At 39.0% G+C, this 15,708-nt stretch overlaps 1 protein-coding gene across 2 annotated transcripts in view; it reads left to right on the forward strand.

The window, feature by feature from the left end:
* The first annotated feature begins 273 nt into the window (after positions 1-273).
* Positions 274-15,708, forward strand: part of ZNF875 (zinc finger protein 875) — a 19,905-nt gene continuing 4,470 nt past the window's right edge. For both annotated transcript variants that reach the window (XM_028478104.2, XM_007119443.4), the window contains exons 1-3: positions 274-443; positions 8,127-8,253; positions 8,690-8,785. In XM_028478104.2, the coding sequence (XP_028333905.1) occupies positions 327-443; positions 8,127-8,253; positions 8,690-8,785 (340 nt within the window). In that variant the 5' untranslated portion in view covers positions 274-326. The remainder of the gene's footprint in view (positions 444-8,126; positions 8,254-8,689; positions 8,786-15,708) is intronic.

Here is a 15,708-nt window from a genome sequence, read left to right on the forward strand (position 1 = left end):
CGGTAACGTGCACCCCGCGTTCCGTGAGTGCCCAATAGTCACTGCCTCGTCCACTCAGCACGTCCGCATGCTTGTCCCGGTTTTACTCACGAGGACACAGTCTGCCTTAGGGGCAAACCCTTACTCCGCTGCTGGGGGATATGGGCTTCACTCTCTGGCCAGAGCTTGGGGCTTAGCTTGAGGGTGCTCGGTCACCCTGGGCCCTTTCTCCAGGGTTCTAGATGGGAATTGGCTTATGGTGGTGAATTCTGTGACACTCCCAATCCCCAGTCGTGGGGCTCTGGAGCACACCCCGCCTGCACTTGGGAGGGGTTTTCCAACTAGGCATGCTCTTATTTCTCTTCACATCCTCAGATCTGCCTTCTGAGACTTTGCCCTTCTTCAGAGAGAGCACTCAGGAGATCAGGAAAATGGCCACGGGGCTCCTGAAAGCCAAAAAAGAGGTGAGAATTTCCGTAAAATTCCATGTTGGCTGTCAAGAGGATGAATCCATTCCCTTTTCTTGCTCTGTAGGCTGCCTTGTTGGTATTGGGCAAAGCTCCTTCCTGGTCCTGGAGGAGTGGCTTACATGGAGTTTCCCTCAACATTTCTTTCTGCTCCATACATACTTCAGTCATCCTCGAAGTAGTTAACTTTGAACAACACCCATGGAGCAATTTAAATAAAAATACAGGGACATTCAGGCTTAATTGTCCAGTGATAAGGATGAAAGGCAGGGACAGCAGAGTAGACTGTGGCCTGAAGTGGCTGGGGAGGACTTCCAGGAGAAGTAGGGCTGTTTGAACTACCCCTGCGAGTCTGGTAAATTGGAGAGTTGGTGAAGACATACCAGTGGGAGGGCAGGAAGAATGGTTAGTCTGAGGCTGGGCCACTGGGCACACTGCCCTTAACACAGTATGGGAAGATCGTATTTTAGGTTGATTTTTAAATAATGTACTGGTGAAGATACAGACTGTCTTCACCAGTGCATGATATAGTCTGACCTGAATTTTACATTTGAGAGCATTTTCAGCATCTGGCAATGGGGAAATTTCACCAAAAATTCTGGATTGCTTGCCTCTCAGAAAATAAACTGCACTCTACTTTGGTGTCAGGGAATTTGAGCTGAACAGTGTCTGCATCATTTGGACAGGTCCTGCAGAGTCTATTTGCTGTGGTTTCCACAGTATCCTCCATACTGAAGTTGAAACCATTGAAATCTAACGTTTTCCCTGTCTCTCTCATTTTTATTATCTGCCTGGCCCCTGAAGGATTTTCATTTTCCACCTCTGAGTCTGGGTGGCCAGGTCGAGTGCCAGACTGAGGAGTGTAGACTTTGTCTTTGACTAAGATGGATTGTGAAGGATGTTGAGAAGGGATTTGACATAGGAAATCAGAGCTATAGGCATATAGGAACTTAAGGGGAAACTTTCTAAGCCCTGAGAATGGTGACTATGATGAGTTTGACTTAACTGAATGTGACTGATATTTATTGAGCACCAACACAGTTGCCAGGCTTGTTTACTATCATTTTTGATATGCACTAACTTGGTTATTTCAGATCTGCCTGCATTGTCTTGATTTCTTATTTTTTAAAATAAATTTATTTACTTTAATTATTTATTTTTGGCTGAGTTGGGTCCTCATTGCTGTGCATGGGCCCTCTCTAGTTGCGGCGAGAGGGGGGCCGCTCCTCGCGGTGGTGCGCGGGCCCCTCATTGTGGTGGCTTCTCTTGTTGCGGAGCATGGGCTCTAGAGTGCAGGCTCAGTAGTTGTGCATGGGCTTAGTTGCTTCGTGTCATGTATGATCCTCCCGGACCAGGGATCGAACCCATGTCCCCTTCATTGGCAGGCGGATTCTTAACCACTGCACCACCAGGGAAGCCTTCTTGATTTATTCTTAATCCTGGTCTCCATGTTAGAGATTTACAATTTCCTAGGCATTATCAGAACAACTTTGAGAGTTCTGCATTTCTCATTTGTAAAATATTATATTCATCTGAAAAGTGTTAGTACCAAGAATGCTTAGGAACTCTGGGGCATTTCCTAAGGTAACATTGAATCTTTTGTGTGTACTTCCTTCTCCACTCATGATGTTACTAGGGAAGCATTCTGATTTTCTGGGAAAAGCCAGAAATTTGTGTGAGCTGACTTTTCCTGCCCTTTATACTTTAAAAAAGAAAAAAGAAAAAAAAGCATTATGAAAACTTGACCAAAGTGCACAAGCATTTGAATTGATAAGTTGTTTAAGATGAAACTTCTGTGCCTAGAGGAGTACCTGGCACACATGATATGTTTGGTGCATGGAGGAACCACACCTTAAAGAAATTAATTTGAAGGAACTAATAAGTAACAAGGGAGTTTCTGTTTGTTTTGATATGTTATTTGGGGCATGTAATTAACCACATATTTCAGGGGGTTTGAGGAGGATTTCCAGGTACTCTAACATGAATGACATCTGAAATACACAAAAGAATTTAAGCAAATATACAGTAGGATATTAGCTGTCACTGCCTGAGAGGGTAAAGTAGAATTTGTAACAAATGAGTTGGGCTGGCAGGCACATGATGTTACTAATTCTTAGTATTTTCTCCTTGATTCCATTGAATAGATTTGCTGAATGTTTACTGTTTGCAGAACTCTTGATAGACTACATTCAGTGATGTGTAAAGCACAGCCTGCACACTTATGAGTCTTGCATTTTATTTTTAGATTTCTTTATCATTGGGATTTGGTTAATTTTATATACATACACACACACGCACACCCCTACATACATACATTTTGATAGACCTTAATGATAAGATCGTATTTTATTAAAGCTAGTGACATTATATCTACTCAGACCCATTTTTTAATAGATGCAGGAACAACCAACATTTATCTGACTGAAAGCGATTTCTATAATAGTGCTTTGAGTGAATTAGCCAATCCACTAGTTCTCAATTTGGGGGAACATTTAACTTGTTTCCAATATTTGACTGTTGCAAATAATGCTTCTGTGATCAACTTTGTGCATGAAATTCTTTTATAGATGTGTATTTATTCTCAAAACTAAAATATGACGAGGTGAGTAGAAATAAATATTTTGAAGCAGTGCGCACTCACACCAGTTGGAGCTTTGGAACCCTGCTTGTTCTAAAAGATGTGATCCTATCAATTATTTCTTCCTTTTTTGAGATTCCCTTCTTCCATCACCATGTTTCACTTTACATTGTGCAGTTTTTTTGTTTTTGTTAAACTGTGCAGTGTTACATTCCCAGGGTAGACCTGCCAGTGCAGGTCTTATTCTTCTCTCATGTGAATGTTCACAATAATTTCCTGATTTGTTTCCCCATGTTGATATGTTTCTTTGCTACCCATTGCATCTGTAATCCTCACGTCCCCCAAACATTGCAGTAACATCACTTTTCTGTTCAGGAGTCTGCCTTCAGTGTCTCAACAACAATGTCTTAGATATTCAGGGCAGTCTTCACTTCAAATGTGTTCTGTTTATGACATCATGTTCTGATTATTCATTCTGAAAACGTGTTTATTGCCAGCACAGTGGAGTAATCTCATATACACCTTTAATTTAGATTAAATTCACTTTTTAGGCACTTGGCTGGAAAAAAAGAGAGAAAAATAACTATTCAAGTCATTCAAACAAATCTATCCTCTATCACCTAATGACTTCATGCCTGGGAGGCAGTGAGAAATGGGAGGACTGAATCTGTTGCTGTCTGAATCTCTCTTAGGAGTTTGTGACAGCATGAGCATCTTGGCAATCAATTAACCTTGATCTCAAGGTTAATATTACTTGCAAAGTATTTTTCATATAACATGACTCCTTTATCAATGTATAGGTTAGGCTTTGCTTCATAACAAACTACCCAAAACTTACTGACTTAAAACAAAATAATTTAGGGACTTCCCTGGTGGTCCAGTGGTTAAGGCTCCGTGCTCCCAATGCAGGGGGCCTGGGTTCCATCCCTGGTCAGGGAACTAGATCCCGCATGCTGCAACAAAAGTTCCCGCATATCTCAACTAAAAGATCCCGTGTGCTGCAACGAAGATCTCACACGCAGCAACGAAGATCCCGAGTGCTGCGACTAAGACCCGGTGCAGCCAAATAAATAAATAAATATTTAAAAAGAAAAACAAAATAATTTAATAGCACACAATTTGATAGGTCAGCATTTTGAGCTGGGCACAGATGGATGTTTTGCAGGTTTCACTTGTGCTCTTGTTGCTGCAGTCAGCTGGTGGTTTGACTGGGGCTGGGTGGCTATCCATGCATGACAGTTACCAGGCTGTTTGTCTCAGGTGTGTTGGTTTTTCTTGGTTCTTTTCCATGTAGGCTTGGGTTTGTTCTAGAGACTCTGCTTAGGCTTGATCAAACGATGGTCTTGAGTTTCCCTACACAGCAAGAGAGAGGACATCCCCAATGGACAAGCACGTTTTAAGCCTCAGCTCGTGTTATGTTTGCTAATGTCCCTTTGATCAAAGCAAGGCACATAGCCAAGTGCAGAGTTGTGGAAGGGACTAACACAAGGGTGTAGATATAGGGAGACGTTATACAGTGGTGTTCATTACTGTAACTACCCTCTGGTCCCAGTGATCCATGTCCTTCCCTTGTGCAAGATAAACTCACCCCCCCTCCCAGGATCCCCAGAAGTTTCATCCTCAAAGTGCAGTATCATATGCATATCAGTCTGGATGTGGCTAAGGCTTCTTCAGTGAAACTCCTTTTGAGTCAGAGATGTATACTAAAAAGACAATTTATTTTTTTCCCTCTACCCGCAACTACCCACCTAGCACACAGTGGTGAGACATGAACAGGAAAACTACAATATACACTCCCATTCAAAAAGGGGAGGAGTTGGAGGCACATAGGAGGCCTCTTCATTTTGAACTGTCTCCAGCCCTTTTAGTAAAGGTGATATGACTTCTTTAGAGTATATATATATATTCTTTAAAATTTATTTTATTTTATTTATATATTTTTGGCTGCGTTGGGTCTTCATTGCTGTGCGTGGACTTTCCCTAGTTGTGGCGAGCAGAGGCTACTCTTTGTTGCGGTGTGCGGGCTTCTCATTGCAGTGTCTTCTTTTGTTGCAGAGCATGGGCTCTAGGCACATGGTCTTCAGTAGTTGTGGGGCACAGGCTCAGTAGTTGTGGCTCATGGGCTCTAGACTGCACACTCAGTAGTTGTGGCTTACGGGCTTAGTTGCTCCGTGGCATGTGGGATCTTCCCGGACCAGGGCTCGAACCCATGTCCCCTGCATTGGCAGGCAGAGTCTTGACCACTGTGCCACCAGGAAAGCCCTGATATGACTTCTTTAAAAACTCTTTGGGTTTCCCATGTATCAGATTATATTACTCTATTAAACAAAAAGCTACAATCACATTTCCTTTCCAGATAGGCCTCTCATCTTTGGGCAGGGTGTCAGTGCTGTGGGACAATACCTGTAAGAATCTCAGAAGCCCTTTTGTCTGCTAGGCATCACCTTAACAATTTCAGAGGTCATAACGTTTGGGTCTTCTAGCCAAACTCTTGATCTTTACCCTGAAGCCATTTCTTATTTTGAGACTCTTGCTAGCTGGAGAGGGTGGAGATGTAAAACAGTTTTATTTTCCAACCCAGCAAGTCCTGGCTTGTCTATATTTCCTCTAAATTATGCTTGCGAACTGCTTAGTTGCTTCTTTAACTCTTCTCTTTCTATACATTATCATGTATAGAAGCTAGCTAGAAGCATCCAGCTGAAGCTTTTAACAGGCTTTCAGGAGATCTGTTTAGTCAGATGTGAAAATTCATTAGGTATTTTTTCTTTATTCTAAATTAGTCCCCCAGACTGCTAGCTGTGTTGCTACTCAGTGGGAGAGGTTTGAAATGGATCATCCAGTTAGTGTTTACCATACCCTCCCTACATGCATGGGTCTCAGACGAAGAAACCATGAATCTTTCTATAGCTGCAGGAATACCAGTTGTATTAAACTTGTTGAAATAACGTAGGCTGGTCTGTAACGTACCTCCTTTGTCAGAGATTTTCAAGGTATGCGTGTGTGTGTTTATTCTGAGGAGGATCTATAAGATCAGATCACTACAGGGACTGGGCAGGAACTTGAATGAGTGAATAGTCTTTTTCTCTCTAACATTTAATTATGAACAGCTTCAAACATAAAGAAAAAAAATACAAAGACTTGTACATTGACATTCACATACCCACCACCTAGATTCAATAATGAATATTTTGCAACATGTGCTTTACCACCTGTCTATTCACATGTGTAGTCCTCTACCATCAGTTCAAGGGTAGTATTCAAATATTGCCTTAAATGCACAGTAGAGGACAGAGTTTTATATTCCTTTGACCTTTCAGACTCTCTGTAGGCTGCTACAACCTGCCTGCTCTCTTTCCCAACTAGCCACTTTTCATTCTTTATTCCCTCCCATCTCACATGCCTTGTCTGGAGTACCTAGCCCTCCTCGCTCCTTCATCCTTTGAATCCTGCCTAGCCTTTAGGACCAAGATCATACTGCCCTCTCATGAAACCATTTCTGATCTCTGTATCCTACAGTCACCTCTCCCTCTCCAGATTCCTCTGACCCAGTGATTTGCAGCCATGACTATACATAGGAGCCCTTAGAAGTATAAAAGCCTTATCCCTGAAGAGTCTGATTTTATTGATTTGTGGTGGGACCCAGGAATCCGTAATTTAAAACACCACACAGAGAATTCCCTGGCGGTCCAGTGGTTAGGACTTGGCATTTTCACTGCCGAGGGTGTGGGTTCAGTCCCTGGTTGGGAAACTAAGATCCTGCAAGATGCGTGGCACGGACAAAAAACAAAACAAAAACCAACCAAACAAACAAACAGAAACCTCACCACACACTTACTGTGTGGAGCAGTCAGTTGTCTGAGTCCTTACATTTATCAACTCATCTGATCCTCAGCACAACCTGGGAGATAAGCACTGTTATTCTCAGTTCAGAGAAGAAGAAACTGAGGTGCTGAGAGGTTAACTAATTTGCCTAAGGGTACACTAGTTGGGGACAGGTAGGTTCCAAATCCAGGCAGAGTGTTTTGAATCCAGGCTCTTCACCACCATCCACTTCCATTCCTCATGCCTGAGCAGCGCAAGTGGCAGTGTGAGGGAGGGGAAGGAGTGAGCCCTGCCTGAAGTATACATAGTGGTGGGTTATTCATCCCCTGCCCCAGAGGCTGAGCTGCTTCATATAGAACATAAATGCTTAGACCAAGTAGTCTCTGAAATTCTTCAAACTCAGCAAGAGGATTATTCTTTTAATGTAGTGTGTATGATGTCTTCCTCCTCTTCCTGCCTAGATTTAAAGCTCCCAATGTGAAAGAACTTTTGCTTTTATCCCCCATAGCAGTGAGCCTAGCATGTTGACAGTGATAGGTGCACAATGATGCTGGCTGGATAGAGATGGGAGAGTAATGGTCTTTGAACTATTGGCACGAAGGTCATGTATGGGAGGAGAAAAATTCTTTTTTTCATTGGCTGTAAATTAGACAAAAGACATATTTACAAGAGAAAAACAATTGGAAATTTGTGTATGCATCATGCATACACATGGGAGTACTCAGTGATGGGTAACTCAGAAGGGGTGGTTAGAACTTGAGCTTATATAGCATCTTAAGAAAATGGCAATAACTTTAGAGAAGTGACAAGACAAAGGAAAAGGACTTTGAGTTTCTAGGCAGCAAATTGTGGGGAGGTTAATAATATATGGGGGAACTAATGGAAGATAAGGGCTAGTTAGTAAAGGTTTGCTATGTAGATTTCTCTGGTGCCTATCCCTGGGCTTATAAGGGTCTAGAGTTGTATCTGGTGATTAATTTCTGTCCTCCTGGCAGAGAGGGGAAGGGGGACACCTTTGCAAATTTATGTTCTGCTTTTAGGCAAATGGGAGAGGGCAGAGAGCTTTTCTTGTGTCTGCTTATTAATTGCCTTCAGCTCAAAATAATCCTTATGCCAAAGTGGCATATTTTAGAGTGGTATATTCTGTTACCCTTTATTCATCATCCATAGTAAGGTCTAGAAATCTTCTCTACCTCCTCAGGGATGCCTTTTGATCTCTCATCCTGAGGTGTGGACAAGGCAGACTCCTGGATGAGCAGAGGTGTGTTTTGTGTTAAAAGGCATTCGTGGCATTCGGGGATGTGGCTGTGGACTTCACCCAGGAGGAATGGAGGTTGTTGAGCCCTGCTCAGAGGACCTTGCACAGGGAGGTGATGCTGGAGACTTATAACCACTTGGTCTCACTAGGTAAGAATGGCTTCCCGTAGCACTTAGAAGTCTGGCTCACGGTATTTTCTGTATGTCACGAAGAACGGCTACTCACAAAGCAGCTTTGTCTTAGGGTTGGGCTTCAAAACAAAAATTTACCTTTTTCCTCAGGTGGATCTGGATTCAGTAGAGTTGAAAGCAGGTAGATTTATTCATATTGTGTATGCCACTCTGCATTTTTTTTTCTTACTTTATCTTGCCCCAAACCCAGGAGATTTTCATTCACCGTGTTAATATGCTGTTTTTCTTATTGGAGTCACCTTTTCTTACTCAACCCTTCTACTGCAGAGAGTTCACTATTCATGGGTCCTCTGTATCACCCCCTGGGGTTCCCTCTCCATTTTGTCTCTGAGTTCTGGAATGGCCCCTTGAGCTCATAACCAAGAGTCTCCTTTTTTTCTTTCCTTATGAGCAGAAATTCCATTTTCCAAACCCAAACTCATTTCTCAGCTGGAGCGAGGGGAAGAGCCCTGGATAGAGGAGAGACAACGTCCACTGGGTCTCTGTCCAGGTGAGTGTGACACAGGGTAGTTGGAACCGTCTGTAGCATGGCAGGTAGGGAAGGATGAGGCATCTGTCAGGTACTGGGAGGAAGCTCTTTTCTAGGCCCCTAGGTCCCTGGTAAGGCTGCCTGGCATGACCTCTTTTCCAGAATATCATCTTCAGTTAAGGGAGGGACTTTCCTGGTTTCTTTGTCGCTTCCCCCCACCAGGAAGCCTCCCTTCCTCTCACTTGGCATTGTTTTCTGCGGGGGATACTTGTGACCAGTTCAGTCTGCTGCCATTTTCAGAAGTGGGCTTCATCCTATTTATTTTTGACTTGATATTTGGAAATTACTTCAAAATTACAGAAAATTTGCAAAAATAAAAATAGTACAAAGAACATTCTTATGTCTTCTACACATACACATATATGTATAAATATATGGCATATATATTTTTATAAAATGGCATCATAAAATCACCTACTAATGTTTCACCCAGTTTGCTTTATCATTGGCTTGTGTGTCTCTTGTGTGCATGCTCTCCCTTCTCCCTCCACCATACGTATGTGTATGTATTTATGTATATATATGTGTGTGTGTGTATATGTAGGTTCATATGTGGATGTATGTTAAAAGATTTTCTAAGAATGGTGATATTCTCATATAACCAGTTATCAACTTCAGTAAACTTAACTTCAACACAATACTTTTATCTAATACCTATCATCTACCTCTCATAATTGTCAGTAGACACAGTAATATTTTTTCCTCTCCAGAACATGACCCAGTAGTGCATTTATGTGGCATATCTATTTAGTCTCTCTTAATATAGACCATTTCAATAACCTCTCTTTAGAAGTATACAGTTCCACAGCTCCTTTTTTAACAGCTTCATTGAGTTATAACTTATATACCATAATCTACTTATTGTAAGTGTACAGTTCAATTATTTTGAGTAAACTTTTAGAGTTGTATGATTATCACATCCACACAACTTTAGAACATTCCATCACTCTAAAAAGTTACCTTGTGCCCATTTGCATCCATTTCTTCTCCCATTTGAGCTCCAGTAAACCAATGATATGCTGTCTCTGTAGATTTGCTGTTTCTGGACATTTTATATAAACGGTATCATAAAATATATATTTGTCTTTGTATCTGGCTTCAATACATAATGTTTGAGGTTCAGCATAATGTTTTTGAGGTTCATCCATGTTGCAGCACGTACTGGTAATTCATTCCTTTTTATTGCCATATAATATTCCATTGTATTGATATACCACATTTTGTCTAGCTATTCACAGGTTGATGTGAATTGGATTGTCCACTTTTTGGTTATTGTGAATAGTGCTGCTAGGAATAGTCATGTACCAGTCTTGATGTGGACATATGTTTTCATTTCTCTTGGGTAGATAACTAGGAGTAGAATTTCTGGATTGTATGGTATGTTTATGTTTAACCTTTTAAGAAACTGCATAATTATTTTCCCAAGTGGCTGTACATTTCTATTAGCATTTATGTTTTACATTTCTATTATGTTTATATTTTCTATTTTTGCATTTTCTAGTAGCAGTGTTTTAGAGTGTCAGTTTCTCTACATCCTTGCCAGCACTTGGAATTGTCTCTAATTTTGATTTACAGACATTCTAGTTGGGTGTGTAGTGGTATTGCACTGTGGTTTAATTTGCATTTTCCTAATGACTGATAATGTTAATCTTTTCATGTGCTTATTAACCATTTGCATATCGTCTTTGGTGAAATAGCTACTCAGTTCTTTTGCCCATTTTTAAGTTGGATTGTTTGTCTTCTTTTTGAGTTGTAAGAATTTTTCGTATATTCTAGACACAAGTCCTATATCAGATACAGGATTTTCAATTATTTTCAACTATGAAATGAAGTTTCAGAAAAAAGACAAGTCTGTGGATTGTCTTTTCATTCTCTTAATGGTGTCTTTTCAAGCATAAAGGTTTTAAATTTTGATGATGTTCAATTTAACAATTTTCTAATGGATTTTGTGCTTTTTGTGGTGTAACTACGAAGTTTGCTTAACTCAAGGCTACATAGATTTTCTTCTTTGGTTTCTTCTAGAAGTTTTATATTTTTAGCTTTTACACTTAGGGCTGTGATCCATTTTTAGTTAATTTTTATGTGTCATGTGAGGTGAAAGTCTAAATTCATTTTCTTGCATATGAATATTCACTTGTCCTGGCAGTATTTGTTAAAAATAGTATGCTTGGCGTAGAGAATGGACTTGAGGACACGGGAAGGGGGAAGGGTAAGCTGGGATGAAGTGAGAGAGTGGCATGGACATATATACACTACCAAATGTAAAATAGATAGCTAGTGGGAAGCGGCCACATAGCACAGGGAGATCAGCTCGGTGCTTTGTGACCACCTGGAGGGGTGGGATAGGGAGGAAAGGAGGGAGACGCAAGAGGGAGGAGATGTGGGGATGTGTGTATATGTGTGGCTGATTCACTTTGTTATAGAGCAGAAACTAACACACCATTGTGGGGCAATTGTGCTCCAATGAGGGTGTTAAGAAAAAAAAAATAGTATGCTTTCCCTCATTCAGTTGCCATGGCTCCTTTGTCGAAAATCAGTTAACTGTAAATGATTCATTTCTGGACTCCTAATTTTGTTCCATTGATCTCTATGTTTCTTCATATGACAATAGCACACTATCTTCATTACTGGGGTCTTATATTAAGTTTTGAGGTTGAGGAGTGTAAATACTCTAACTTTTTCAAAATTATTTTGGCTGTTCTATGTTTTTTGAATTGGCACATACATTTTGGGGTCAGATTGTCAATTTCTACAAAACAAAACAAGCTTACTCTCGTTTTGATAGGGTTTGCATTGAATTTATCAATCAATTTAGGGAGAATCAGTTTTAATAATATTGAGTCTTCTAATTTATGGTTGTCTATTTAGGACTTTAATTTCTCTCAGCAATGTTTTAAAATGTTCACCTTACATGTCTTGTAATACTTGTGTCAAATTTATTCCTCAATATTTTATTATTATCTATGTTATTGTGAATGGTATTGTTTTCTTAATTTCATTTGTGGAATGTTCATTGCTAGTATGTAGAAATACAATTGATTTTTGTATTTTGAGCTTTTATCATATTACCTTACTAAATACAATGATTACTTATTGTCTCTTTATTGAGGATTCCTTGGAATTTTGTACGTCCTGGATCATATAATCTGTGAACCAAAGAGAGGTTTACTTCTTCCTTTCCAATTTAGATGTCTTTAAATTCTCCTCTTCCTTGTTCTGCTACTCCCCTCTAGCCTTTTGGCTAGAACTTCCAGTGCAGTGTAGAATGGAGTTGTTGATAACAGACATTCTTGTCTGGTTTCTGAACTTAGAGGAAAATATTCAGTCTTTTATCATTAAATATGATGTTAGCTGTAGGTTTTATATAGATGCCCTTTATCAGGTTGAGGAAGTTCCATTCAATTCCTAGTTCGTGGAGTATTTTTATTAAGAATGGGTATTGGATTTTGTTAGATATTTCTGCATCTGTTGAGATGTTCATGTAGTTTTTGTCTTTATTTTGTTAGTGTGGTGTATTTCATTAATTGATTTGCAGATGTTAAATGAGCTTTGCATTCCTGGAATAAATCCTACTTTATTATAATGTATAATTCTTTTTGACTTGCTGCTGGATTTAGTTTGCTAATATTTTGTTAAGGATTTTTTTCACCTCTGTTCATGAAGGGTATTTATCTGTATTTTACTTTCTTTTTGATATCTTTGTCTGCTCTGGTATCAGGATAATGACTACATAAAATGAGTGGTGAAATTTTCTGTCCTCTATTTTCTGTAAGAACTTGTGAAGAATTTGTATCATTTCTTCTTTAAATATTGGTTAGAATCCCCTAGTGAAGACATTTGAACAAGGGCTTGTCTTTGTGTGAAGACTTTTAATTACTAATTCAATCTTGTTACTTATTACAGGTCTATTCAGATACTCTAGTTTTTATTGAGTTAGTTTTGGTAGTTTGTGTTTTTCTAGAATTTTTGTTTTGCCTTTGTTGTCCAGTTGTTGGCATAAAGTTGTTTATACTACTTTTAATCCTTCTAATTTCTGTGAAGTCAGTAATGATGTTCCCTCTTTCTTTCTTGATTTGGTAATTTCTGTCTTCTCTATTTTTTCTTGTTCATTCTAGCTAAAGATTGTTCAATTTTGTTGATCTCTTCAAAAATCAACTTTTACTTTCATTGATTTTCTCTACTCATTCTGGTTTTCTATTTGATTAATTTTTTATAAATGTGTATTATTTCTTTCCTTCTGCTTATTAATTTGCTCTTTTTGTAATTTCTTAAGATAGAAGCTTAGACAGTTGAGTTGAAACCATTCTTCTTCCTTAATGCAGGCATTTAAAGCTATAAATCTCTCTCTAACCACTTCTTTAGCTACATCCCATAAATTTTATTATGCTGGGTTTTGTTTTCATTCTATTCAAAATATGTTTCAATTTCTCTTCTGATTTCTTCTCTGTCCCTGAGTTTCTTAGAGGTATCTTGTTTAATTTCTACATATTTGTGGATTTTCCATCTTTCTTTCATTTGTTGATTTCTAATTTCATTCCTTTGTGGTAGAAAAACATGCTTTATATAACTTTAATGTTTTTAAGTTTAGTGATATTTGTTTTTTGGCCTAGCATATGATCTGTTCTGAAGAATGGTCTATGTGCACTTAAAAAGAATATGCATTCTGCAGTCATTCGATGGAATGTTCCATACATACCAGTTTGGTCAAGTTGGTTTATTAAGTTTTCTGTATCCCTGGAGATTTTCTGTCTAGTTGTTTCTATTATTGAGAATAGAATGGTGAAATTTCCCCATTATTGTTGAATTATCTAATTCTTTTAGTTCTGTAAGTTTTTGTTTCATGTATTTTGGGGCTCTGTTTTTAGTTGTGGATACCTTTATAATTGTTTTATTTTTCTGATTTATTGCCCTTTTGTCTTTATGAAATACCTCTCTTTTTGTCTAGCAATAATTCTTGTCTTGAAATCTATTTTGTCTACTATTAATATAGTAGCCATTCCAATTCCCTTGTGATTACCGTTTGCGTGGTATATCTTTTTTCATCCTTTTAACTTTTAACCTACTTGTGTTTTTGGATCCAGAATGTGTCCCTTGTAAATAGCACATTGTTTGATATTGCTTTTTTAATCTAGTGGGATAATCTCTGCCTTTTGTTTGGAGTGTTCAGTTTGTTCATATTTAATATAATTATTAATATGGTTTAAATCTGCCATTTTGCTGTTTATTTTTAATATGTCTCATGTCTTTATTTCTCTGGCCCCTTTTATGGCATATTGGTTTCTTTTAATTTAAGTCTACTATTTTCATTTCACTCTTGATTTTAAATTTGTTTTGAAGTTATTTCTTAATGCTGCTATAGGAAATAAAATATGCACCTCAATTTATCACAGTCTACCTCTAATTAATACTAACTTAGTTCCAGTATAATATTTGTACATATATTATAAAGCCCACAATATTGTGTTATATTTATTGCCTTTTATAATAGTTTTTTGTATTTTAGAGAAATTAAGAGGAAAATATACATATGTTATCTTTTATATTTACCCACATATTTACCAGTTTCAGTGGCCTTCATTTCTTTCTTTTCTTTTCTGTTTTTTGATCCTGCTGCGTGGCATGCGGGATCTTAGTTCCCTGACCAGGGATCAATCCTGCGCCCCCCACAGTGGAAGCATGGAGTCTTAACCACTGCACTGCCAGGGATGTCCCTCAGTGGCCCTCATTTCTTCTTGTGGATTTGAGTTAGTGTCTCGTGTCATTTCTTTTCAACCTGAAGGACTTACTGAGTATTTCTTATAAGGCATGTTTGCTATCAACAGATACTCTGAGTACTTGTTAATCTGAGAATATCTTTATATCGATTTCTCTTTTTTTTTTTTTGCCGTATGCGGGCCTCTCACTGTTGTGGCCTCTTCTGTTGCGGAGCACAGGCTCCGGACGCGCAGGCTCAGCGGCCATGGCTCACGGGCCCAGCCGCTCCACGGCATGTGGGATTTTCCTGGACTGGGGCACAGACCCGTGTCCCCTGCATCGGCAGGCGGACTCTCAACCACTGCGCCACCAGGGAAGCCCCGATTTCTCTTTTATTTGGCTGCATCATGTGGCTTGTGGGATTGTGGGATTTTAGTTCCCTGACCAGGGATTGAACCTGGGCCCTCAGCAGTGAGAGCTTGGAGTCCTAATCACTGGACCTCCAGGGAATTCCCTCCATTTCACTTTTAAAGCATAGTTTTGTGAGAACAGAATTCTTCATAGATAGAAGTCTTTTCTCTTTTATTTCAGCACCTTAAAATACATTATTCCTCTGCCTTCTGGTCTCCATTGTCTCTGATGAGAAGTTAGCACTAGTCATATTGTTTTTCCCCTTGTACATGTTGAGTCATTTTTCCTTTGCTGTTTTCAAGATTTCCTTTTTGTCTTTTTTTTTTTTTTCTGACAGTCAACATTTTGGCTATGATGTGTCTAGCTAGGATCTCTTTGTGTTTATTTTGGGGTTTGTTGAGCTTCTTGGATCTGTAGATTGTTTTTCATCAAATTTGGAAGTTCTTTTTTTTTTTTTTAATTTGGAACTTTTTAAGCCATAATTTCTTCAGATTTTTTTCTGCTCTTTTCTCTCTGTCTTCTCCTTCCTGAGTTACCATTACACATAGGTTTGGTTTACCTGATGGTGTCTTACAGGTTTCTGGGGCTCTTTGTTTCTCTTCAGCCTTTCTTTAACCCTGTTCTTCTGTTTTAGGTAATTTCTATTGATTTATCTTCAGGTTCACTGGTTCTGTTACAAAGTCAAATATGTTGTGGTATCTCTCTAGTAACTTTGTAATTTTAGTTATTTAATTTTTTTTTTTTTTTTTTTTTGTGGTACACGGGCCTCTCACTGTTGT

This window comes from Physeter macrocephalus, chromosome 17 (genome assembly GCF_002837175.3).
Source record: "Physeter macrocephalus isolate SW-GA chromosome 17, ASM283717v5, whole genome shotgun sequence".
Taxonomy (NCBI): Eukaryota; Metazoa; Chordata; class Mammalia; order Artiodactyla; family Physeteridae; genus Physeter; species Physeter macrocephalus.